At 38.8% G+C, this 27,312-nt stretch overlaps 2 protein-coding genes and 1 long non-coding RNA gene across 4 annotated transcripts; 2 read left to right on the top strand and 1 right to left on the bottom strand.

Moving 5' to 3' along the window:
- The first annotated feature begins 2,736 nt into the window (after positions 1–2,736).
- Positions 2,737–12,369, top strand: anxa5b (annexin A5b). 2 transcript variants are annotated; one of them, XM_010749815.3, is made up of 13 exons: positions 2,737–2,890; positions 3,128–3,172; positions 6,567–6,651; positions 7,059–7,153; positions 8,207–8,320; positions 8,469–8,559; positions 9,204–9,283; positions 9,381–9,431; positions 9,835–9,928; positions 10,015–10,110; positions 10,207–10,265; positions 10,741–10,863; positions 11,943–12,369. In XM_010749815.3, the coding sequence occupies exons 2-13, from the start codon at positions 3,170–3,172 to the stop codon at positions 12,003–12,005; spliced, it is 954 nt and encodes a 317-aa protein (XP_010748117.3). In that variant the 5' UTR covers positions 2,737–2,890; positions 3,128–3,169; the 3' UTR covers positions 12,006–12,369. The 2 variants fall into 2 exon arrangements, with proteins under 2 accessions (XP_010748117.3, XP_010748116.3); XM_010749814.3 differs by lacking the exons at positions 2,737–2,890; positions 3,128–3,172 and having other exon boundaries at positions 6,543–6,651.
- A 1,045-nt stretch (positions 12,370–13,414) lies between these two features.
- LOC113746544 (uncharacterized) lies at positions 13,415–17,645 on the top strand. Its single transcript, XR_003462947.1, has 3 exons — positions 13,415–13,522; positions 16,742–16,771; positions 17,545–17,645. It is a non-coding gene; the product is annotated as an uncharacterized LOC113746544 (long non-coding RNA).
- A 3,280-nt stretch (positions 17,646–20,925) lies between these two features.
- On the bottom strand, positions 20,926–22,712 carry LOC104934200 (fibroblast growth factor-binding protein 1). Its single transcript, XM_010749812.3, has 2 exons — positions 22,591–22,712; positions 20,926–22,337 (listed from the first exon to the last, which is right to left on the bottom strand). The coding sequence occupies exon 2, from the start codon at positions 22,308–22,310 to the stop codon at positions 21,615–21,617; it is 696 nt and encodes a 231-aa protein (XP_010748114.3). The 5' UTR covers positions 22,311–22,337; positions 22,591–22,712; the 3' UTR covers positions 20,926–21,614.
- Between the last annotated feature and the right edge of the window lie 4,600 nt (positions 22,713–27,312).

Raw genomic sequence — 27,312 nt, forward strand, 5'->3', positions numbered from 1 at the left:
TAATGTTTGAAATATTTCACACCTCTGTACGTGATAACAAATAATATTGAAGTAGAACAAGGTTTTCAGAGCAGTGTTTCTCTTTTCATTTATAACTGAGCTTGAGCACATCACCGACCATGTACGTGTCTGTAAATGGCACAAGCTTCACCACCAGGTGGAGTTTGGTGTTTGGTTGGTTTTCATGGCGATAGCTTATCACTTAAATATGGAACTTTGATCATGCAATAGGTAGATCATGAGATGTGATTGAAAAAAGTTAGAATGGGGGGCAATGGTGGCGAGAACCTCCTCAATGGGTCCCCAAAGATCACAGGGAATGTGCAATGCTTTGGTTGCTCTGAATTAGATTTGCACATCACATGCATTTGGACAAATCATCCCGAAGTCTGTATATAAATTACTTAAAGCATTATTGTTCTCACTCTGGCCACTTATCCAAGGGAAAACGGTTGGTAACCACTGTCCTAAAGGTTGGACGACTGGAGGTGTAATCTGAGAGTTGCCTGCTGATCCTTGACGGCATTTGCCACTCTCTCATTACCTCCACTGAGATGCTACTGAGCAAAACAATAAACCCCCAGCTGCCCCAGTGGTGCTGCTCAGTAACAAGAAGTTCAGACTGTAGGTGTACTGGGAAGCTACAGTACTGGCAGGTGTGAATGTGTGTAAAATTCTTTAATATTGTTTTCAGGGCAACTCCCTTAAATGAAATTAATGTTTTGTTTTTATAAAAAAAATTGCACTGCACAACTACAGTTTTCAAGCTCAAAATGTTTTATTTATTTCCTTTTCAAAATAAGAGTACCCTTCCCCTCATCAAAATACACTCATAACTCGTGTATGTGTGTGTCCTTTAAACAGTATAACCCACACACTGTCTCTCCCTCCTTATCTCTGTCTCTGTTAAGCCTCTTTGTTAGAATCGATCTGTAGTTCTCAGTTCTGTTTACTTGGTGATTTATTAACGTGGCATGAAGATGCCAGACATGCCAAAGGCAACAGAATGAATACCATTCATAGTAAAAACAATACGAATCAAATCCATACTATTATCTAAGATAATGTTCTTCATTCAGTACATTTTCACTGTGGTGATAAACCATTCTGGTATCAGCCAGTGTCTTTTCTGCCGAGTCTATTAATTATTAGACGTTATTATCTACGTAGATTATTGGCAAATAAATAATTTTGAACCTGAAGCTACATGTCAGGTTCCTGCTTTACAATTGACCTTTTTACATATTTTTACTTGAGGTGAAGTTCAGTTCAACTTTCAGATGTGTTAGGGTTAGGTCCTCAGTAACAATAACATTCACAGTAATAAACTTCATAATAAACAAGATGTTTTTCAGCACATACAGCAGATAACAGCATATTATGAATGTATGTTGAATGTCTTAAAATATTCTGTTTGGTGCACAGTGTTGACAAAATAAATACAAGCAAATACCTGAGCAATTCATCAGTTTTGTTGTTTTGTTTTTTGTGTGTACATGTTACATATATGATCATGGAAGAAAGAAGAAGTAGCTCGACATTCTGGTGTGTGTGTTTACATATCGTCTTTAACTTGTGGGTGTGAGCGCAGTGTAAACAGACCTTCCTGCTGTCTGTCAGCTGACTCTGTGCTCTGATGTGTACTGACTGTAAAGCTGTACTCATCAATATTTTTGTATTAACAATGGACCAACACTCTGTGTAATGTGAAAGGTGTTACTGTCAGTGATGAAAGCACAGACATGATGATCAACTTTTCTCTTTTGTTCTGTGGAGTACCTAACGTGTTTCAACTCAGTGTTTTGGTTTTTATCTCCCTTTAATCATTGCTAAAAGCTATTCTTTAGCCAAAAGTCTCAGATAAACATAATAAAGAATTTAGTGGAGCATAAGCAGAAAGGATGTGGGGGAGACTGAAACAACAAACAAAACAACTAGATATATACACCTGTACATGTTCACACATCCACACTGATGAACTGACACTGAAACTGCATACTTGACTTTCTTAAACTAATATATTTTACTTTAATGAGTCATGTGTGAAACATTTTGTTCTTTCATTGAGCCAGATCATGAAACAAATTTGTTAGAGAGAATTTCCAGGTTTTTCCACTGTCACAAAGTGGCAATAGAGCTACAATCCAACAGAAGGTGGACTTAATATATCAATAAACTAAGTCAAGTTTGAATATTTGAAAATCTTATGTTAAGGAAGCTACCACAGAAAATATAAAATCAACTTTATTTTGCAAGGTGCATCTCTCTTTCTTGATCCCACATTGATTTGCAAACAGTAAATGGTAATGCTCAAAAATTATTTTCATTATTTAAAAAAAAAAGAAATAAAAAGAAACTACACATACATCACTAACCTATAAAATATGCATTGCCATCCATTATAAACTATACATTATTATGCATTACTAGTTAATAAACTATAAATTACCATGGATACATATCCTAAAACTGAGCCTCACTAAAGGCAGAAGTTGCAAAACTTTTTCTTGTGGAGGAAATCAGAATAAACAATGTCTCCATGGAAACCCCTCAGGTGACAGGTGATTTGTCAGGTGATACTCACCTATGCTTTCTGTTCATAAGACCTATACCTGAAACGATCCAACCTCTGTTGATTTTTTACTGACTTCATGTTCACAGAAGCACCTGAAACATAATTTCCCAGAGTGCTTTAGGAGCAGGGCTGTACCAGAGCCCGTGCGCACCGGGGTGTGGTCCACCCACACGCGCACCCACACGCTCACGCGCGCAACGGAGAGTATTTCAGAGAGGGTTGGTGCTTGTCTGGTCTTCTTCGCTTCCTCCCTTCTACCTCTGCCGGGTCTCTCTGTCCGCTCACCGAGCTTCATCTGACAGCTACACCTCTGCGGTAAGTTTGTCGATCACTTCAAATTCCAGATATGTTAGTGTGCATCAGCCAGGTGAGCCGGGACAGACTACCGGGGTCTACCTGGAGACAAAAGAGGGACGCGTCTGGTCTACGGAAGTTTGACAGCTACACCAGGCAGGACAAAAAACAGGATTTAAACTAGAAAGAAGTTAACTGCAGATGTTTGAAGTAAAAACATCTGGAGTTTGCTAAATGACCTTTTCCTCTCTCCAACAGATTTTTCTTCTTACCCGTGAATAAACCTCCAAGACCGTCAAAATGGTGAGTCCACAGATGTTTCATCATGAAGAAACACGACAAACTTTATATTAAACAAACGACTAACTTCATATTTGTTCAAACAGTCTTTGCAGAAATCCGTTATTTATGCAAATGGTTGACTCACAATAGTTTATACCCTCTGAACTCCAAGACAACGCCTACTTTTTTTCCACATTATATAACACTAACATTTTATCTAAATGAAGGTTTACGTTTACAAAATGTAAATATTTACTCAATGCTGATAAAACTTGGCCGTTTACGTTAAACATAAAAGCCTTTTACTGTCTGTGAATGTAGATATGACAGTAATTCTGTTTAAGATAAAGAGTTAAGTCACCATACACTTCTTCTATAAGTGTACTAAAAGATAGAAGTTGCCAAATAGACACTTTTACTAATCAAACTTTCCAGTTTAAGAAGTTTTAAGTGTGAGTTTTAAGTGCGCATGCCTGTACAGCTGCAAAGAGGTTTCATTTGGGGAAGTTGGGAAGTTTAGTGTATGACTCATGAGGGCTCTGTTCCATCGGGTGGGTCTCTCCACCCCGCTCTCTGTGTTTAATACACTCTCATACTCATTTCCACGTCTAGCCTGGAGTTTAAAAGCTGCCCTCCCCCTCTTAAAGGGAAATCTGTTCACTTTCTCTTTGATGGAGTGGAGTATGGAGTGGTACGTTACTATTAAATAAAAAGTGATTGTATTTATGAGTCAGTTGTGATGTTGTTACACTGCTGCGCTCTGCAGACAGTTTAGTCTGGGTTTATAAATCAACTGCACACAAAAGCCTGGTTTTATGGATCTTATTGTTTCTGGCAGCAAATGCAGTGAAAATATTAAAACTAACAATAAATTAAAATTAAACAAGTATTAACAAGTATGTGTGTGCGTAGCCAAAGTCTGAAAGAGCAAACTCCTCTGAGATGTAGATCAGTTTGATGTCCAAAAAATACAAATCAGTGAGCCACACCCTGACACTTGTTTATGGGGACTTTACACCATCCTTGATTGATAAACCAATTTAGTAGCAAACACCTATAGTATCCAGCTGTTTTAGGAAAGCATTTCTAAAAGTCTAGTATTGTATATTTGTTACCCATGTTTAAAAATTCGAGTCATCATCAGTACTTTGACATACTGAGATAACTTATAGAGACCTGAAATTGTGTCAAATTATTTTAACTTTTCTATTGCTATTACTTTAACTGTAACTTCACATTTTAAATTGTAAACTGCACTTTGAATACAGAGTCTGGGTCCTGAAGAGCAGCTACAGTCCTGTTATTGAGCGCCATAAACATGATGAGGAAGTGTTGACTGACACATTGCTGGTTTTGGTCTTTTTATAGTTATATAATATTTACTTTAAAAGCTGAACTTTATAGAGAGTGATGTTACTGCAGTTAGCAGTAAAACACATTGTTTGATGATATGACAGGAGACGGAGAGGGATGGACGGTGTACAGTCTCCATGGTAACAGAGTCCATAAATGAAGGAGGGGAGTGATAAGACATATGTGGTGTTGTATCCGTGCTCTAAAGCAGAGAGACCATCTGTGACAGCTGATGTTTGCATATTTCAGGTCAACATATCTCCACCGGGAACACAGCCTCCTCAGGTCATGTCTGAACTTGCTCCATAGGACACAGCCATTGACAACAATCACTCACTATATAGGAGCTAAACATTCCAGTGGAAATGATCTGCATTGTGTTGTTTTCTAAATATCTCCTTGTTTAGCTGTTTGTCCTGAGCAGCCATCTGCACACTGATTAGATTTCGTTCAGTTTGCGGAGAGCTCGTGGACATTTTGGCGTTCCTTCCTGCAGAAAAAGACCTGGTTGTTACCAGCAACTTGTTTTTGGACAGCCAATGTTTTTTGTGTGTTTTTTCCAGATTACCAAGGTCAGAATTCCAGAGAAATTCCCGTGGTTTTGCTCTCTAAACATTTCTCTCTCGCTCTCTCCCTGAAAAAGGGAAGTAACCACTTGGGTATTTTTTTGTTAATGTGTCACTGTTTTAGGGAGTGTCTCCAACGTGTGCATGCTTCAGAAAGAGGGAGTTTACTAAAAATCAATCTTAAAGTTGAAGTTTATCCAGCCTCATCACATTCTTCTGTCTGCTGTGATGAGACACTTTTTTTTCACATTCAAAGATATTTTAAAAACCCGATAATCAGACTGAATCGACTGAACAAATCAGAAATGAAGGCAGCATATCCAAGGCTGACAAATGATGAGGGAACATGTTGGTTATGAAACGGGAGCGTATGAACGAAGTTGTTTGATGTGAGAGTTTGTTTGCACATCTGTATTTCATGGAGCTGTAAGTCTGTAAGTCATTAAGCTCATTAAGTGGATCCTAAAATGGGAAAGAATTTGATGAGTGTATGTGCATAACACTGAGATATGATGTTTTCTATGGATGCAAGTAAGAGTATGTTCTGTAATTCTATTACAGGGAAGAAAGGGGGATGTCAGTACATTAAATTATATGAAAAAAATTATATGAAGTTATGCACAGAGGAATCTGAGATATGTAATTTTACATCTATCTGAGCACGAATCTAAAGACTGATTAAGTATGTTCTGCAAAGAAAGTCTTTCAAGTTATGAGCATAACAAATCTGAAACCATGTATGTAAAGATCGACAGACTTTTCTGTCATGATATGCAGGGGCAAAGTCTTCAAGAGGGTTATGCATGTAAGGAATCTGAGATGATATTAATGAAAGCATGAAACTGGAGATTGATTAAGTATGGTCTGCAATGTTCTAGTATTTTCCTTCTATCTGATAAGAAGCCGTAGACAGCAGAAATATGTACTTGTTTAATTGAATTCAAATGCAGAAAGAATGTTGTATCATACATGATGAAGAGTCATCGTCTGATTTTACATCTTTGTTTATATCCAGTTTGATGCCAAAACAAAGTCAAGACAAGAAGACAGTTAGCTTAAGGAAGTGCTGTGTGGTTTTCAATCGTGTTTAGAGATATTTTCCAATATTTTTTGTAATATGTCTATTTTTTGCTTTAGTTTGTGAGATTAAAACTTGTTTGCTGCTATGTTTGGAGGGTTTTATGGTTGCTTAAGTTACCGACAAGGGAAAGATTCAAGAGGAACAATCTGACCACTAATGGTGGTAAAAGTTGATGCAATCTGTGCAGAAAATCTTAACACACAGAGTGTGTGTATAATTTTTGGGGACTGGCATGGTATTATGCAGGATGTTGTCAGTGTCTGCAAGTTCCATTCGAACTAATTTGCATTAGGTGATGTGCAGTATATTGTACTGTATCTGTATATTGCAGTTCTGCTGCCTGACAGAACTAAATATAACCCTGGAAAATCTAAGCCCTAATAGTCCTCCTGTACATTTTTCTGCCATGTTTCAGGCCAGCAGAGGAACTGTGAAAGCCAGTGGAAACTTTAACGCCAGTGCAGATGCTGAGGTCCTGTACAAGGCCATGAAAGGGCTGGGTAAGATGTGTGTGTGTGTGTGTGTGTGTGTGTGTGTGTGTGTGTGGATATCTGCTGTCAGCACTGTGTCATCTGATACACTAAAGGCGTGTCAGTCTGTAGTAAAACTCCAACCGACCAATGAGAGTGTTTTCTGGGGAGTTCCTCTCTTAACAAACACTGTAGTAATCATCATAAACTGTAGTCTATGTGGAGCTCCACCCAGAGGGCAGTGAGTCATGAACACGCGAGCAAAGATGAAACCTGAGTCACTGCGAGTGAACGCGTCTGCTGACCTCGACCGCAGGCTGTAATTATGTGGAGGAGAATAATTGTAAACAATAGTCCTATAGAGAGCTTGCTCACTGTTGTGTAATATATGTAGCATGTGTTGCTTTGCTGAGTAACCATGGTGCTTGTTGCCGTAGGGACCGATGAGGATGCCATCTTGCAGCTGTTGACGGCTCGCAGCAACGCCCAGAGGCAGGAGATCAAGGCCACCTACAAGACTCTGTTTGGAAAGGTCGGAGCCTCTTAAAAAACTGTTAAACAGTATGCAGCCCATTGCTTTTCCCAAGAATTCCACAAATTCTTTTTCTTTTGCATCTTTGTAGACTTGTAACATGCACGCTTTGTGTGCCGTGTGGTCTTCCAGATTTCATCTGGAATAGCTGGTTTATCATGTTGTGATTAGATGTAATCTAGCCTGTGCACACCAAGCAGTTCACCAAAGTTAACTCAGCACTCAAAATACTTGCATCAAAAATCAAGGGTTTACATTAAATATGTCACTATAACTCTATAGTTCAATAATTAGAATTGCTGATTATAATAATTAAACAGGTACACACTGTTTCTCCAGAAATGGCAGTGCTAAACAAAAAAGAAAATAACTTATATGAAAATACTCCACTACTATCTGCACCTCTCTTCTACTAACATCCAATTAGCTAAAAACTCCTTCAAGTAATGAAAACAACAATTAACTGGATTTACCCCGAGCTGCACACTTGAAGAAATAGACCTTCATTTTGGGAGATACACTTATTGCCAAGAGTTAGATGAGAAGTCTGATATCACATGTTTGTTCAGTAAATATGAAGCCACAGCCAGCAGCCGGCTAGCTGACAGAGAACTTTTGAAGGTGCTGATAGTTTGATTTTATTACCTTTGGACAGAGCCAGGAAAGCTGCTTCCCCATTTCCAGTTTATATGCACAGCTGAGCTAACTAGTTCCTCAAAGGACTTTCAGTTTGCACACCTGCCTAAAATGAATGCCACAATTTCACTGTTTGAAGGAAGGTTTCAGAAGCTGTTAGATGATCTGACAAGCGCTTCACTTGAAGCATACCGAGGCCTTTAAACAACCACACACAGCATCAAAGCATCAACTTGACACGGTCTAACCATTTTAGTCAGTACAGTACAAATCATCTGCAGAAAATCTGTATGTGACATGGCGGGTTTACACATTAGCCAAAGCCACACATGACAACCATAAAACCTCCTCTGTGCCCACACATGGATTTATGCTTCACCAGAGCTAATTAAAGTACATGATGTGTCTCCATGACAGGATCTGATCGATGACCTGAAGGGAGAGCTGGGTGGCAAATTTGAGACCCTGATCGTGGCTCTCATGACTCCACCCCTCGCTTATGATGTGATGTTGCTCCGCAACGCCATCAAGGTAAGTGCTGCAGCTGTCAGATATGAGGCTGATAAAGACCCTTATGTACTCTAGATGAGAGTTAAGCATACGGACAGACATGTTAACAGTCAGAGCAGCTGGAAACTCAAATGTAGTTTCATCTGACGGTTCTCTCTTTGACCTGTAGGGGGCAGGAACAGACGAGAAGGTGCTGGTGGAGATCCTCGCCTCCAGAACATGTCAGCAGGTGAAGGACATCGTCGCTGCTTATAGACAAGGTAACACACATGCACATACACAAACATACACACTAACACTACATAATGGACTCACCAGTTTAAAAATCTATGTTTATATTGTACAAATTCTTGTTGACATGCAGTTGTGAGCAATGTTTGTGTGACTTTGTTTATCTCTGGAAAATGTCCATTTAAACTTTTTAGTCCAAGCACACAGTTGAGTGCTTGAGTAGTCCGGTGGTCTGAGCTCACAGTCTATGCACGGCTAACTAACTGAGCTGTGGGAAGCTGTGGCTCATCAGACGATTGGTGGCTCCTCCAGTGTGCATGTTGGGGCTTGAGCAAAATACTGAACTCCAATCTCGCAGCCTTGTGAAATATGTATGTGTGTGTGTGTGTGTGTGTGTGTGTGAATGAGATACAGTATGTGCACATATATAATATTTTCTCCATTAAAATATGATCCAGTGTCACCAAAATCAGTGAAACAGTTGGTGGTGTGTGTTTTTTGTGCTGTAAAGTGTTACGTACTCGTTGTGGGCAATTCTATCTGGAGCACAAATGGGATTGAAAGAGACACCATTCATCTGATTACAAGTTAGAGTAGCGTCAACATGATTTAAAAGCTGTTGTTTTATTGTAGGAAAGTGACATAATGTTGCTTTAACATGTGTGTTCCTTAGAGTATGACGACGACCTGGAAGAGGACATCTGTGGTGACACTTCAGGTCACTTCAAGAGGCTTCTGGTTATTTTGCTGCAGGTAAATCTCGTCCTCGTCCTCGTCCTCGTCCTCGTCCTTGTCCTCGTCCTCGTCCTCTCTTCTCCTCTCTAACAGAAGTGTTTTGTCTCGTCCTCAGGCGAACAGGCAGACGGGGATCCAGCACGGAAACATCGAGAGTGATGCTCAGGTGAGTCGCCTGTTTATTGAGGGTCAGTAAATATTTCTGGTTCTCTCCATCAATGGTGTCTTTGTCTCTTTGCCTGAGGGTGTGACTGTCACATGTGTTTGAAGATATGGTCTTAATACTGGCCTTTGAAGCCTGTTTATGTATGTGTGCTTTGAAGGGGAGGGTTGTAGTTTGTACAGCTACTCTGTTGTGTTGTTATACCGCCTTCTAGTGGAGGAAGAGGGTAATATTTCCAATAACATTTCTTGGTTAAATTGAAAAGGGAGAGACATCCTGTGATAACACAAAATGGAAGTACTTGTGTGTACTAGTTGAAATACTTTCCACCACTGATTTGTAAATTGTTTGCTTCTCTGATTTTGAAGGACAAACTATGTGTGATGTGTTGTTTCTGTCGTCGCAGGCTCTCTTCAAGGCAGGAGAGGAGAAGTTTGGCACTGACGAACAATCATTTGTCACCATCCTGGGAAACCGCAGTGCAGAACATCTCAGGAAAGGTTTGTCTGTGATTGCAGTGAGCGCCTCTGTAATTGTCTTAGAGTTTCACATAACAGCCATACTCACTCTGATCTGTGTGTTTCAGTATTTGACGCTTACATGAAGATGACTGGATACGAGATGGAGGAGAGCATTAAGAGGGAAACATCTGGAAATCTGGAAGATCTGCTCCTGGCCGTTGGTATGAAACTACACAACTGTCCTGCAGATTGCTTCTGTTGTCAGCTTCTCAGGAGTTTTTTCAAACATTGACATCTCTTCTGTTTTTCTTTTAAAGTGAAGTGTGCCAGGAGCGTTTCAGGCTATTTTGCTGAGACTCTGTACTACGCAATGAAGGTAAGACAGCAAAGATGTCTGAAATGGTCAACCAAATATAATTAATGCTGTGTGCTACTAGTGACTGTAAAATCACTTGTAATAACACAACAAATGCCAGTCAATAACTGTCTACATCAGACATTTCATAAAGAGGCATAGTAAAGAGTGAAAAACAGCTAAAAGAGTAAACATTGGCCTGAAACAGGACTCCAAATGAATGATAATGTTGCTCTATAAACACTGAATGTGTAAATAAGCAGCTGTTTGCTAACATCAATGCTATATCAACTGTTTCAGCATCTCCTACTGAGAGTAGCCACATTTGTTTTTCAGGTTTAAACTGTATGCAGAATGGCCAAATGTATCACGACTAATGAATCTGTATTTTGCACGTAAACTGTTACTAAATATTTACATTAGTGTGTGCTCTCAGATAATTGTTATACATTTATGTGGCATCAAGTCGTCATATGTTTGTGTGTGTTTGTTTCAGGGTGCAGGAACTGACGACGACACCCTGATCAGAGTGATGGTGAGCCGCAGTGAGGTGGACATGTTGGACATCAGAGCTGATTTCAGGAGGAACTTTGCCTGCTCTCTGTTTTCCATGATCAAGGTACACACACACACATTAAGAAACAAATAGACAACAATACACACTTATACACACTTACGCAAGTTGTCATACTGCCCTCTGATGGCAGGCAGCAGTAAGTAGAGAAGCAGTGAAGGAATAGGGATTAAATGTATCTCTGTGTTGGTAGGTGTCATGTTTGTCTTATCAATATATACAGTGAAATCAGGTTAATACATTTAAATAAGAGGCTTATATGCAGCTTAAAAACATCAAATCATATGAATTCCACTGGGGTCAAATCTGAGATGGTAGTTACTGATATTATGTTTAGTTCATTAGCATTAACTTCAGGAGTTTAGCTGTGCATTTTCTACATGATTGGATTTAGCTATTGCCTCATTTAACTCTAAGAAATGAACAGTTCTGCCTCACTGAATGGACTCTTTTACAACAAACAACGCCTCAAATGTGTAATGAGTGAATGTAAAGGACAATATGATGTTCCTAGTGAAAAGTAAAAAAGAAGCACATTAGCAACTGTTCTTTAAGGACACAGCTTCAGTTAAATAATAATAAAATATAAATTTCATTCCATATATTCAACGTTTCATTCCATATATTCAAAGTTTCATTCAATATATTCAAAGTTTCATTCAATATATTCAAAGTTTCATTCAATATATTCAAAGGTTTAATTTCCTGAACGGCATGCCATAACACACACACAAAAAACAGACTCTCCCTGCTGTTGTTAGTTCAATGACTACTCGCCTTGTCCATCATGCAGAACTGCCTGGTTGTATTTTAACCCAATCTTTCTATGAACCTGACCAGACTGTGACTGTCACCCGAAATGTTTCACAGCATTTTCATATTTATTGTTAATAACTTGAATGCAGTAGAAGAAAACATGTCATTGTCTGGTTTTGCCTCACCTAGGCATGAAAAGTACACAGTGGACCATTATAATAACGGCATAATAATAATAATTTTATCAGAAAGTCTGATGCCAGTCTCAGCTAATTTTTTACCAAACATTTAGTGACTGTGTGTTTTTTGCTTTCCGGGGGCGACATATTTATCTTTTAAATCTCTTTCTGCCTGTGTTTGTGTTACAGGGAGATACCGGTGGCGACTACAGAAAGGCCCTGCTGTTGCTCTGCGGTGGAGATGATGCGTAACCATGGCAATAAGCAATACAACAGGAACCACACCTGAAGTGCCTCTTTCTTTAACTTAACCCTTTGGGTCCTCTCAGCTCACTGAAAGCTCACAACAAAACTTTCTTAAGTGTGAGAGAGAGACGGCCCATGAGGTCTTTCTAAACTATAATTCCAAACAAATAGTCTTTGAAAGGTAGCTAACATTTTTTTTCGTGCCCACATTAATGCCGCTTTTGGTCGACTAACATTTTCAATATGATTATTGTTATATTATTCGTTTGTAATGCAAAAACGTCAGACCACGATTGTTTTGTTTGCACTTTGTATGGCAGAAACAATATATGCAAGAATAAACATTTCAGCTGATGAAGTACAATGATAAGATTTGTCTTTTATCTGTGCCTCAGTACCAACCAATATAAGTACGTGTGTAGTAGCTGTTAAACATGCACTGGCCTCTCTTAGCCACTAGAGGGAGATAGATCAGCTTTAATGAAGAGATAGTCCTGACTGTGAAAGCACCTCAGCAGCATGTTATCATTGCTAGTAGACGAGAGGTGTACAGTTAGATAGATTTCTGTTTCTGGTAGATTATTTCTTCTTTCACCATTTAGAATTTCATTTAATTATTAGTTATTATTCATTATTATTTTAGAGTTTACTCCAAAAAAAAGGTTGGGGATGGGCAGACCAATCATTTTGGAGGCGTGGTGTGTGATGCCTGTGTTTTTAAATGGAGGCATTAACATGAAAAAGCAGGATGAACAGTGAAGGAGAATGGGTTGTCATATAGTTTTTGGCCAGAGCCATCACACTGTGTGCTTCACATAGGCTCTTCAGAATACGGGTGACATCATGGATACGACCTCCATATTTATATGTCTGTCTATGAGGCTCCATTATGTGGCATTTCCAACCCGAATTCCAAAAAAGTTGGGACACTGTATAAAATGTAAAACAAATATCAGAAACCCATATTTTATTCTCAATAGAACATAAACAACATATCATGCAATGAAACTGAGACATTTTAACATTTCATGGAAAATAGCTAATTTTGAAATTGATGGCAGCAACACATCTCGAAACAGGGGCAACAAAAGGCTGGAAAGGTTTACAGCACAGCACAATCAAAAACAACTGGAGGAGCAACTGACAACTAATTAAGTTAATTGGCAACAAGTCGGTAACATGACTGGGTGTAAGTGGAGCATTTCAGAGAGGCAGAGTCTGACAGATGGAAACTTTGAACTTTGGAAGTCAGATAATACATGACAAACATCTTGGGACAGTCAAAATGGAAAGAAAGAAGTTTCTAAATGTTTATTAAAGTCTGTGTAAGGGGCAATTCTGAGATTTCTTTCAAAACCAGTTTTCAGTCCAGGATTTTTTGAGCGGTCCTAAAGGGTGACTTTACACAGACTCAGTATAATTGGATGCCAAACTTTTACAAACATTGTTTGTTTTTTCTATTAATGATATCTCAACTCATCTAAATGTAATACATTGCTCAGTTCCTGAAGCCACATTTAAAGGTAGGCACAGACTCCTCTTTCCACTTCTGAAAGTATTACCTTACATAATAAAATGAGAATGAAATTTAATTTAATTTTAATTGATTCAAATATATTCTTCCACAACAGTGCTGATGTTTTATGTGTCATAAAGTGAAAGCCCAATGTGTTTAAAAGCTATTAACTATGCTATTAATTAATGTTTTTTCTTTAAAGGGTCAATTCACCAAAATGACTGAACATTTAAGTGACCTGATCCTTTAAATAGTCTATGGATGGCACACATTCCTTCACTGTGAAGCTTTCACTGATGCTTGTTGTTGTTGTGCAGATTATCTGGTGGTCGTGATGATGAGGCCTCATTCTTGCAGTCATTGTACATAAAGAAGCTCATCAGCTGCATTTCTAATTGATACTTTATATCAATTAGATTTTAGCTTCCTGATTTGACCCTTAACTAAATGAATAGCTGCTGAATGATGAGCTAAATTATTTGAAATGTTGTGTGTGTGTGTGTGTGTTTGAAGGAGGGGTCGTGCCAGGTCCTGTTACACTACTTTCTGTTATTCTTTTCACCAAAGCGGTTGCCGTTGATTGTTGCTACAGAAACAGGCAGCCAATAACAAAGTCTGAACAGCAGGGTGTGGGGTCAGGCCACCTCGAGCCACAAGAAGAACAATACCTCCAACTCCTCCCACCTCGCTGCCTTTGCGTATTTTTGGGTGTCTGTGGGTGGGCATGTGTCCGGTCAGCTTTGTAGGTCAGATCTGAAATACTTAGTGGAGCATTGAGTTTGTGTTTTCATGTGGGGTTTTTTACCCTCCCTCTCCTGACATTCAGCCCCTCCTCTCCTTCATCGCACATGTTGAGGCTCTGAGAGCTCAAGTTGAAGTTGAAGTTTGATTTCCAGCAAAGCTTAAAGCAGATACACAAGGTTAGAAATATGAAGAGGCAAAAAAACTGGATGACAAATGGCTTTAAATTCTCGAGTTAAATGAAGCTTCATCATGCAAAACCTGTCTGAACTTGCAACCAGAGAAAAACAGAACTAAAATAATCAAGATGAGGAGCACTGCATCTTGGAAACGTGTGATTTCACTAGTTTCTCACATTTTATAGACTAAAGGATAGTCTAATTCATAAAAACAAATCAAACTGATAATGAAAATAATTGTGAGTTGCAACCCTACATTCATTACATTGTGTTATCTTCCATACAGCACGCATACTGCATGATACAATTGAGCAGTTAACGTCTCATCATGCTCTGTGAGACAGATAAAGAGGTCGATCAGGTCTGAAATGACAAGAGGAAAGGATACAAATAAATAAATAAGGATGGAATAGAGAGATAAAATAAACCACTCATTGCAAAGTAAAAACTAAATATGAATTAAAGGGAGTGTCAGTTTCTTTCCAGATAAAACTTTAAAATCTCAAGTATCTCATACAGACTTTTTTCCAGGTATAAACGTTTTTTCAAAGTCTGAGGATTAGTTTTTAAGATATCACAACCGAGAAAAAGATGATACGGTGAGATGCATGAGAGGAGGGTTACCCAAGATGCCTGTGAATCTCCAGATCTTATCCAACAAAGTCTAAGTCCATCACCACCATCAAAACAAAATATAGAGGTACTATTATTCCCTGAAGCTTCTTTGACAGGATCTTTACATTTTACAAATGTTGTATGTTATTTTTTTACTTTCATGTGTCACCTTCACATCAAACATCAACATTTTACATGTTAAAAGTAACATTATAAACAAAAACAAACAGCAATCAGTCAAATCCTGAGGATGGCCGTCTGCATATTAGTCTGATTTTGTTACGTACATATTAACCAAGAATCAAATATAACTTCTTCAGCTCTACTAGATTAATAAAGCTGTGGATGGATGTTGCTTTCTATGAAAGAGTAACAGGCTGATTTTCTAAGCTGCTTTCATTTTCACAAATCTGTAGACTTAAGAGTAATCTGGTGGTGGAAGTTATCACAAATCCATAACACGTAAATTCCTGAAGGCGTCCTCTGACTTTGCAGGCTTTCTGCTCCAAGTAAAGGTTATGCTCAATATTTATACCAGATAAAAGATAAAAGCAACATACATCATATACAAAATATAAGCATAATGTGTTGTGATAGCTGGTCTAGAACAAGAACAAACATGAGCAAACATGCATGGAGTAAAAGGCTCAAGCAGTACAATGAAGTACAATGAATGAGGCAGTGAATGAATGAAAGTGGGCTGGTATTTATACTTTAGGGCTACTGAGGGAAGCAAGGTGTGCAGGTGGGTGGAAAATCAGGTGATGGGAATGGTAGGAACAGGAGTGACTGCAGGGCAGGAGGGAGCGGCAGGATCCGAGTCAATGTATGGCAAGGAAACAAAGCAGGGAGGAGAATGTGAGAACTAGGAGTTGGCTGGTTCTGTTATAATAAGAGTGAAAATTAAAAAAAAAAAAAAAAAAAAATCTAGATGTGCAAGCAGGTAAAGTCAGGTCCAAAAAAACTGATGCAACACCAGGCGATGAGAGAGCCTTAAAAAGACATTTTAAGACACAGATAGATAGATTGCAAATATAGCAGTTTTATTTGAATCGATAAAATCAATTAAAAAAACCCATTAAAAACAATCTACCTGTGCTAAAAGTCGAATTCAATATCTTAAAGAAAACAGTAACGAAAACTTTGATTGTGAAACTGCGTCCTATGAACTCGATGTTTATTAAGGACTGGAAAAGTTGCAAAGGTTGAGCACTTAATAATAAACTTTTTAAAGGTTCACACATCTTGAGTCGAAGTGAAAAAGTTTAGGAGTTACGGCCAATTTTGAATTGGATCTGATGGGAAGTTGACACAAGAGATCCTTTAGGGCTGGTCTGGACCTCCACGAGGGGTCACAAGATAAATCTGAAGGGTCGTGAGATGAACAAGACAGTGATCGTGATAATGATAATCTGTCATAAAATAATACGTTTTTGTTCCAGACCTTCTGCTGATATTTGCTTTGTTTCTTGTAAATTACTGGTCTTACCAAGCAATAATCCCACTCTTCTGTTGGAAACGCTGTTTGAAAGGACCACATAAAAAGCCGGTGCTGCAAAATACCTCAGTTAAAACCTTAGGTAGCTGAACTGACAGTCTCCAGCTCTTTGTAAATGAGTGTCCTTTGTGTTTGTGCAACCATGACATCCAAACATCATTCTGTGTCTTTTTCTTGTCTCTCTTGTTTGTAGGATATCAAGCAGAGCCTTCCACGTCTTAAGGTACATTTGATGTACGTGCAAACCTACATTGTGCTTTTTCATGAAAGGCCTGAAATGTTTTTTTTAACACAAAGCTTTAATACTTTGAGTTAAAGGTTGGTGCTTTCACAGGTGTTTGTTTAGCTTGTGACTCTACCCATGAGAAAGGGAAACAAGACGAGACAGGTCAGAAATGCCGATGTGCCGATGTGCCAGAAATGCGAAGGAGGAAAAGGACACACATACCAAAATATGACTCAGAGAAGCTGACGATTATTGACAATAATGGGTTTTGCTTCAGGGATTTCCTCACCTCAATAAGATATTACAGATGGTTTAAGGGTATTTGTCTTGAGGGTAGAGGCTTTACACTTCACTGAAACTTGTACAACATGACATATAAGCAGCATTCCAGTAATTTTACATGTCAAAATCAATTTACTCATCATGGGGAGTACTGTTCAACATAATTAATGTGTTTTATGGTGATGAAGGGGCCTTGAAAAGTAACATAAAATCACTCTTTATGCTGGCCTTTATCTTTGTCTTTATTAAAATGTTGATACACTTGACCCCAGGAATATCATATTTGGACTACATCAACCAAAATATCACTCTGTGAAGCCATCACCATATCTAGAGAAAGATCTACAAATATGAAAAAGACTTTATCTGTATTAGGGGTTTCAAAGAAGCAAATATAAACTCAAAACATTACTTCATGGTTATCTGGTGTCCATCATGGCTAGATATTAAAGTTTATTCTTGCATGTGCTTAATTTGCCCTTTTACAGATTCAGTGTGACACCTGTTGCAGGTGGTCCCATGTGGATCAACATGGACTCGGCAACGATTCAGCAGGCAGAGAGTAGTGACTGGAATTGTATTATTTGCGAACAATGAATAAACAACTTCAACAATGATCTCAGACTATATCTACAGTCTATATTCACTTCCTGCTCACACATCCACATTTTACTAGTCAATGATGTTATTAGTTTCCCAGATGTGGAGCTGAGACATGGAGGACATGGTTTGTAATGATGTTTTCAGTGCTCAGCTGAGTTGTTTAGTTTTTCCTCTTTGTTTGGAGTGTAAACCTCCTCATTTGTTCAGCTTCAATCTTATTTTGAACAAATAAGTAAAACCGATTTAAAAAAGAAAGAAAAAGAATCTCCCTTTACAAAGCAAAAAAGTGAACTTTGAGGCTGAATTTCTGTCAGGATGATCCTGAGATCAAGTATATAAACCTTTTTCTGAAATTATGGATCAAAGGGATTTTACAGTAGCGTATATATAGAGCATGAGGCCTTTTTTAAATGCAAAAAATGAACTTTCAGGCTGAATTTCTCTCAAATGATACATGCAAAATGTTTGATACTAAGTCAGTGACTATGTCATCCACTGTCAAAAATGAGTATGAAAGCATCAAGCCTTTTCATAAGAAATATTAGCATTTTAGTTCAACAGCTTCTAGACTATATGGCCTAATGTCTGAAAATCAGCTTGGGATCACATTGGCCTGTCTGTTTTAACTGCCTTGGAATAACTCAAATTTTGGTGCGGCTGATTTGACCAGGAAAAGACGACGTGTCAGATATTGGTTGTTTGGACCAGGAGAGATTTTTATTGAGACTATGCTTGCTTCTTATTTCTTGTAGAGCACACACCTACACACACACACACACACACACCCTGTTATCATGAGCAAACATGCTGTAATCCAATATCTGTTCATGAGATCTTTAAGTGTGTGAAAGAAATGACCTTATTACAGATGGGAAGCCACCTTTAACCACACCCATCATGCTCACTAACCGTGTCCTGGGTGGCATTTTTAAAATCTGTATTTTAAATTGTATTTAGGTTATACTCACTCTGCCTCGTTTCACTCCCTCACATACCACCACAAATTATCGATAGGATCAAATTATGTATAGGAATTTACAGGCACAAGCACACAGTCTTTACATCTTTAGTGCCACTTTAAATACATTTAGGGACTTTCCAGTTTTTGTAGTGGACTCTCTCTTTATTAATCATTAACTGTTCAGGGTCACAGCTCAAAACAGTTAAATACAGTTCACTAGAAAAAAACTTACAAGGATGTAGGATAGGATCGGAAATAATGGCCAAAGTGTCTTCTTCGAAATTGCTTTGAATTAAATGCCAAGTCCATTTAGTAGCTGTTCTGTTCATGACAGCTGGGCAAACTCCAAGATCAAGTTCTCAGAAGCTCTAAACTAAAATGACCTTGTTTTCTCAGCAGCTGTTTCCAAGTGCTTGTTTTGTCTGACCAACAGTCCAAATCAAATAATATTCAGCTTACTGTGATACAAACAGATACATGTTAAGTCATTTTTCTTGATAAATAACTTAAAATCATGATTATGTCACCATATATGTCAGAATCTTCACATAAAAACTACACAACTCCACCTTGTTCAGAAGAGTGTGGTTTAAAAGCCCACCCTGAATCTGATTTATATCTCTGCAGCTCCTCCACTCTCTGTCTAAACTGATCCCAGAGTACATTATCCTGCTGGTGGATCTCCTTTTGATCAAAGCCCTGAGGAGCCTGACTATAAAAGTAATGAACCCACACGATGACTTCTAGAGGTGGAGAGGAGGCAGCTGATCCTTAAAGCACACACTTCTTGGATGGTATCCTCATTTCCTTCTTCACCCTTGACCTCTAACCTCTAACTACTTCCTCCTTCCTTCCTGGAATGTGTCCTTGAGTTCTGGAGGAGTCAATACGTCTACAAAAATCCCTTTTGTGCCATTGAAGCGAGTAGACTTCCGTTAAAAGGTGGAAATCGCTCTCCAGTTGGCTTTTTTAAAGTGTCTGATTGAAAGGGACAAAGAGCAAGCAGGTCAGAGGTGAGGAAGGTCAAGAGCAGACAGGAAAACATAAAATCCACATCTGGGGTTGCACTTGTTCATGGATTACGCACACACATACACAGCTGGATCATAGCAGTCTTTACCTCCAATCTTCCTATATATAAATGGCTTTTAATGCAGCTGGCTGCTGTCACTGAAAAAGTAATTAGAGGCCGCTGCAGGAAGCTCAAGGAACAAGCCTCACATTTGGATGTACAATCACTCCACTTGTGTGTATGAAAAAGAAAGAGTCTTTCTTCATGAGTGTGTGTGTGTGGCGCTTTAACCTGAGGGCATGTCAGAATACGATGGGAAGAGTGAGTAGTGTAATTTACACAGACATTAATCTGCCAGATACAAAGTGTTTTGTGGCATAAAATGACAGGGAAGCAGTTAGCATGTTTGACACGCAGTGGAAATCTTAATTTTATCAAACAAATTTAGTTTATTAACCCCCAAAGTCTTATTTTCTCAAAGCAAGTCAGAACATCTGCCTGCACAAATGAAGTAACCATTAGGAAATACACAAGAAATAGGTGTCATTGAGGACTTGAAAGGATATCTGCCTCCCACGGCAGCAACCCTGCTGAATGCGTCTGTTACAACTTGTTTTATTACATTGGAAAGAGTGACAAAAAGCCTGTTTGAGTTGAGAAACTTTGCGCTTTTTCTCAAGTGATTTTAAAGAAAGTGTTTTGAGTCCTGAGGAGATCAACTGGAAGGGCACCCTTTTTGGATTCAGCACCCGGACAAGAGAGATGTGCATGTTTTTTTACACACTGACTGTTTGTATCTTTGCACTGATATCTGCACTAAAATGTAGAAAAGTGACTCATGATTTCAGAAAATGTTTGAAACAAGTTAACTTGTATTCGTTGGAAAAAGGTAAGAAAACACCACGAGAGGAAGACAACTGATGAAATGTTCTTTGCAGGACACAAAGTTCTCATCTTGTAGGAGGGTTGATACGTCAGCTTCTGTCGCATGTTTCATGATCTTTAAGGCAACTTGACACATTGTATAAATAGAAAATATTTATTTGTGTTGCAGTACAGTACAGTACAGTGGTTTTTATATGGATGATTGATAAAGTTGACCAGAGGTAGACGATAAAGTATCACTCTACTATAATAATCAATCTATAGTACCGTGTGATTAACAGTGAGGCAAGAAGAATGTAAGTTGTTGACTTAAACATCACACTGAAAAAATACTCTAATACAAAAATATTTCTACAAACCGAACATTATTGTCAAAACATTTCAGGGCAACATTAATTTTTCATGCAGTTGGTTGGACGTTTGTGTTAAGTGGTCATGTTGTCAGACTTGTTGTACCTGTTGTGTATTATAATCTTATTGTTGCTTTTTGTTAACATTAATATTTGTTCATTAAAACTTAAAGCTGAAAACTCAATATTTAAAGTCTCATGTAAAATTACAGAAGATTTATCAGTACTTCAAGTATCTAAGTAAAAATACTCACAATGGTCACTTATGATCCTCTGTTATTTGATGCGTGAGCAGCATTTCAATGGTGTAGTTGGCCAAATTGGAGCATTTGTTTTTACTTTATTGTTTGTAATCTGTAACAATAAATCATACTTTATAATCTCATTACATTTTGGATGAACACTTAAAGAAATAACTGCCAGATAAATGTAATGAAGTAGCATAAAATTTAAATACTGAATACCTTAAAGTCTGGTGATAGATTACAATATTTAATGGCAATAATATCTTCAATTCAGATTATCTGATCACATTAAAAACACCTGATAAACACCTGAAAATATCCACATCTGCACAGGTAATATAAAACATGTCATGTTGGTGTGTGTGGTTACTCAGTTCACGTCTGTAAGAACTGTAGAGAGAAATATCTGATTATTATCAATTAAAAATGATTAATTTGTTGACAGGTTTAGCAAACACAGTGAGTCCTATTATAAATCCAGTCTGATCGTGTCCACGTGAGGCTAACAGTCGTCACTTTGCAGCATGGAGAAAAAGAAAGTGCACAGACTGGCCCACGAGTCGCTGCAGTGCTCCTCAGCCTTTTTCCGATGGTCCGCGCGCTTCGTGCAGGCGGTCGGAGAGGTGGAGGTGGAGGTGGAGGCGGCAGTGGAGCGAGGTGGCTGCGGCAGTTTGGGTGTCTCCGGATCTCCGGACTGAGCGGAGCTGACAGAGCTCGACAAGTCCAGCTTGAAGTGCGCATCCCGGGGCGCGCGCTTACACATGCCAGCCTTCACCAGCGCGCGGTCGTCCTGGCACACTTTGCCTTGCATCCTTTTGAACGCGCGGGACACCTGTTTCCAGAAGTCCTTCGTGTCGGACTGGTACCCCGGGCAGCGCTGAGGTTTGCCGTTATAATTACAGCTCATATCGGTGACTCCGCCTTTGACGCGCGCCGCAGGGTTCTCGCATTTCACCGACAGCCTCACTGTGTCTCCGACGTCTCTCGCCGTCCACGTGCACTGCATCTTGTCATTGGTGGAGAACTTTCCCCGGGCAGTCGCTGCAGACTTGTCCCCGCTCCTCTGCGCTCTGCCTGATGCTGGAGTCACCGTCTTCTCCACTCCTTTGTTCTTATTGCGCGCACCGGAGGAGAGAGAGACCTGCTGCCCGAGGAAAGCCAACAGCAACCAGGGAGCAAAAGTCCTCAGCAGCAACATATCTTCAATAAGCGCTCAGATTATTATCTGAAAGGACAAAGGATAGTTAAAATAGGTTCAGAGATTTAGTTATTGAAATAATCAGGACATCAGGTCCAAAGATGGTTTGCTGAAAGATATAAATGTTTATATTGTGAATTTACAGTAAATAATGCGCATATACAGTAAAAAGGTGCAATTAAAACTGAGTTCCTGAGCCTGCAGATAAAACTAACGAGGCCATACTACAGTTTACTACACATACAGTAAAATAAAGTCATATATTCCGAGTGTAACTCACCAAAAAGTACAAGTGTCGCCGTGCGTAAAGTTGCGTCTTGTGTCTCTCTGTTGTCTCTCACATGGTTTTCATACATAGATGCTGCGGCTACGCCTACTATTCCCGCCCAACAACACACACACACACACACACACACACACACACACACACACACACACACACACACTCTTACGCACCTCCATGCAAAGCCATTAAGAAATCTTTGCAGTAGTTTACTTGTGAGGGAGGTGAATGTGTGTTGTGTTCTGGTCTGACCTGGCGTGCCCAAACTGAACTCCCCACCTTCAAAAGAGAGTTTAACGAAAGATCAAAACGACCATAAACACAATCGGGTGATGAATCTACGTGTCTGCACACACTGGGTTCATTCCAAAGAAAACCACATTGTAACCCCACCTCACACACCTACAAGCACACACGCTCAGTCTTGGGGGCTCGACTCTGGTTTTCCACCAATCCGCTGCTGGATTCAAACATGAGGAGATCCCCTCTTTAAAGTCTTTTCCGGCATGTGGCTTAACTTCTGCTGCCAAAGCAGAGGATAAAAAGCCTTGTGATAACAGTACAGTCTGCTCATGTAAAGTATAACAGTGATTAAACATGATTATGTATGGAAAAAATACATTCTTATGGAAGATTTAAAATGTCAAATGAAATAAAGTGAAATATATATACACATTGTTACTTGTATTTCTTTATTATGAATACATTTATTGTGTCATAATTAGACAGAAATCTTAAAGAGAAAATTATTGAGCTTTTTGTCTTTTATAACAGAATTAATGAATTTTCATTTTTATATAAATTTGTCCTCCCTTGTGCCCCCATGTTGAAAAAAACACACCATAAGTGCCCTCTTGTCTTGGATGCCCCTATGGTAGATAAAATGCGATAATGCTAGGTTACCCTTACGGTGGGCAAAATGTTACAAAGTGGATAGAACATTTAATTGGAAAGGAAGGAAATTAACCTCTAAGGTATCACATTCGATTTGTTTTCAAACTTTTCAAGTGGACAAAAACCTGATACCTGGGTGCCCTATCCAGTGGACAAAATGCAAAGTGCCTGTTAGGGTGTCCTTTCATTGAAGGAACGGTGATAAAGTGTCCTTTACGGCGCCCCTCTAGTGGACATATCATGGATTGCCTGTTAGGATACCTTTGTAAAGGACAAAACTTGGTAGAGATTAAATCAGCAGACATTTTGACTTATCATTGTAGGAAAAACAACGGCACCATTCCATTTAAGAGTCTCAGTAAGGTCTCAGGAGTGGGATAGGTGGTACAAACCATTATGTTATCATGGGGAATGTAAGAGTTCTCCCTAATAAGATGAAAGAACTAATGGCACTAACCAGGTTACAGAGGGAGTATGGAGAGTGTAGCATCACAGAGATGTGACTGAACTCACTTTTGACTCTCTGGTAACTCTGGATGGCTTTCAACTTGTGACAGGAGAGCAGACAGCTGAAGACATCTTATCTTATCTTTATGGCGTGACAGTAGCTGAAGATGCTAAATGGACCGTCATTACTTCTATTATTCTTCATATTATACTTCATGTGCTTTTCCTACTGTGACATGTCAAAATGTTTTCCTGAAAACACACACACTCTCAAGTCTTTTGTGCATGTATCCAGCTGTTTAGAGGAAGAAGTATATCAGCCATGGCTGTTTTTCTGATGGAACTACAGCTTTACTTTTTCATTTGTCAAAGTGCCTTTGTTCTGTCTTAAGCGCTGTTATCTATCCAACAGTAACACATTTACCAGATGTCAGCTCTCTGTCTTCCATAAACTCTCAGTTGGTCGTCTTTCCTTATTTGATATCAATTGTTGTCGATGCTCACATCGACCACAATGTCACTTGTAACTGCCTTTGTTCTGTTTTAAGGGCTGTTATCTATCAGGCAGTAACACATTTACCAGATGTGAGCTCTCTTTTTCTATAAACTTGCAGTCTGTCGTCCTTCCGTCTTTGATATCCTGAAATTAAATGAGCACTTTTATGTACTCTTCATCTTAGTTGGCAGCGTCAGATTCAGCAATCATTACCAGTTTCTCCAGTAGGACCTGATAACTCTGTGCAGTCCAGATTAATTTTGCAGATGATCTATGCATTTGTTTTTTGCATTGTTTATTACATTTAAACTTCTTTCCTCCACCTGCATGTTCTTATAGTGTTTCTTTGAACACCCTTTATTGAAAATGTCAGGCTGTTAAATGGGTCCCACTTCTAGTAGAAATCATTGTTGGATTTTTATTGGAAGCATCTTGTGAGCTGGGCTGCCCAGAATGCTAGTGTTTGTACCATATGTGTTTTGGACCACCAGGAAGAGGAGGTTCTCAGGCCCTACATGCAGGCAAATGCTGACAGGGAGCAGAGGAGCTGGTGTCATGCCAGACCAGGAGCTGGGCAAGTGGGCAATGTAACCAGGTTTAGCAACATCTATGGAGAAAGTGGCATAGGCAAAAAGACCGAAGGAGACGTTGATGGAAGAAGGTCAGAAGAGAAAAGGGGAGAATGATCAAGCAAGAAACCATCGGACAAGAGTAAATCTAGGACTGACATTTGTTGGCGAGAGCTTGGTGAAATAAAAGGCTGAAAGACAGACGCTGAGCTTTGCTTCTTGCTGTTGTAGTAAGTCATATTAGTTGGCTGCTATGTCTTGTCTTGTTGCACTTTACTGATGTTTGGGTGTCTAGTTTTCGATCATAAATATCTACAAAGTGTTGCTTTTTCTTTGTTGAACACCACAAAGCCAAAACGCAAACCAATAAGTAGACATAAGATCAGTTGCTGAATACTGAATAGAAGGAACTGAACCTGAAATTATACATTTATAACTTTTAAATGTATTTTTCTTTGTAAATTTGGTGTTTATGGTGCTTTGATATTGACCTACATATCACACACAACACACGACGTATTAACTTGAGGCTAAGTTAATAAATCCACCGCACCCTGTTGTCACGTTTCACTCCTGTGATGACGCAGCTGCTGCACATAAGAACAAACACACCATGATGACAAGGAAGGAGCCATGTAAGGCTCGTATTGGCATGAGTCCAAAAAGGAATGAATGAAAATATCGGAAATAGTAGTAGAGGATTTACTGTAAGTAAACAGTAGTGAGGCTGTGTGTGAGTCACAGTGTGGGTACATGAGAGAGAGAGAGAGAAGTTTGAAGTCTCTTACATGAACTGATCTTCTGCTCTCTGCAGCACCATCTTGTGGTTCACTAAATAATACAGTAATGAAGTAATGAAGCTCTGTAGTCCTGTATAGACTATTTCATTCATGATACTGTTTCTCAATCTGTGGTATGTGTACCACTGGTTGTACACAAGATTTGGAAGAATCTCTGAAATAATTCTTGAAAATGATACTAATTAATTTAAGTACTATCAAAATACTATGCTGGAATGTAATGTAACGAACTACAAGTGAGTGGAGGTAAAATTAATGCTTCAAAAACTGCAATCGTGGCTCCCATGGGCAATTATAGGAAGAGAGTACACCTTTTCCTCCACATTAGCTCTGATTCTTGACCCGGTTCTGTTCAGGATTCAACAACAGTCAACAATAATTAATATTCTTATTAAGAAGAATAAGAATAAACCTGCATCCTTGTGTGGGTCGATTATATTTTAATGTGGTGATACTTGAAGAGCTGAATATTTTCCCATAAAAAGTTTGAGAAACACTGATATAGACAACACACATTCATGTAATGCTTAATTTGCATGAGACACATAATATGCTCTTTTGTTTTGGTTTATTTCTCATCTCACAATAAAATGTGTGCACATTTAAAAATGTTTGGTTCACCGACTTTCACATAAAAAAATAGTATTTTGCTTAATTTGTTCTCTTGTGTAATGTCAAGCATTGTGAGCTCGGTGTGTGTGACTTCACAGAATGTCACAGAAAAATGACTTCTCACTTAAGCTTTTGATTTAGTTTTACTTATTTAAACATAATTGGTTCAATTAACAAACATTTTTTGTCTTTTTGTGTGTGCCATTTATGGAGATATTTGAAAATTCCTCCACTTAAACACACAGCTTTCCCCTCTTGTTTCTACCAAAACAGCTTTGTTAAAATAATCTTATTCAGCTTTGTCTTACATACTGTATACTCAATATCAGCTTATTTCAGCTCTTAATTTAAAGTATAAGACATTAAAACTGTGTGAAATGTTTAAAATTAGACTGTAGCATTATATGAAAAGGAAAAATTCTTGGCCCCTAAATTCTCACATATTTGGTATCTTTAGAAAATTAATGATCATTTTTAAAATACTTTGTTTGTGATGAGAAGTGTGTGTTTGTGTGTAGGAAACAACACCGGTGCTGCAGCCACATTGGTTTCCACTCAAACAGACGCCCCTCTGTTCCTGCACACGGTAGCTCTTAAGACTCAATTCATCAGGTCATACAAAGAAGTGTTTAGCTCGGCTGCTCAGACGCCTTCTGTGACTGAGCTGTATTATCTTTACTGCAGTCTGACTGTGTCTGTCCCTTAACAACTTCCTCAGCCCGGGCTGCAGACATGTTGTTACAGCCGGCGATGAAAAGGCACAAGGAGCCCTTTGAATGAATGAGTGTGAAAATCTCAGATGAAACAGAGCAACACTGGAGAAAGAAGAGAGGTCACCACTCTGACTTTATTCTCTTTACCTCCACATTTTCTTCAATGTTGAAACAGTTATGTGACACGA

The sequence above is a fragment of the Larimichthys crocea genome, chromosome X (assembly GCF_000972845.2).
Source record: "Larimichthys crocea isolate SSNF chromosome X, L_crocea_2.0, whole genome shotgun sequence".
Lineage (NCBI taxonomy): Eukaryota > Metazoa > Chordata > Actinopteri > Sciaenidae > Larimichthys > Larimichthys crocea.

Excerpts from the sequence above, each read along its gene's own strand:
- LOC104934200 (XM_010749812.3), bottom strand. The coding sequence starts at position 22,310 with ATGTTGCTGCTGAGGACTTTTGCTCCCTGGTTGCTGTTGGCTTTCCTC.
- anxa5b (XM_010749814.3), top strand. The coding sequence starts at position 6,558 with ATGTTTCAGGCCAGCAGAGGAACTGTGAAAGCCAGTGGAAACTTTAAC. Across the intron at positions 9,929-10,014 it reads TGCAGAACATCTCAGGAAAG|TATTTGACGCTTACATGAAG; the intron begins GTTTGTCTGTGA and ends TGTGTGTTTCAG. Across the intron at positions 10,266-10,740 it reads CTCTGTACTACGCAATGAAG|GGTGCAGGAACTGACGACGA; the intron begins GTAAGACAGCAA and ends TGTTTGTTTCAG.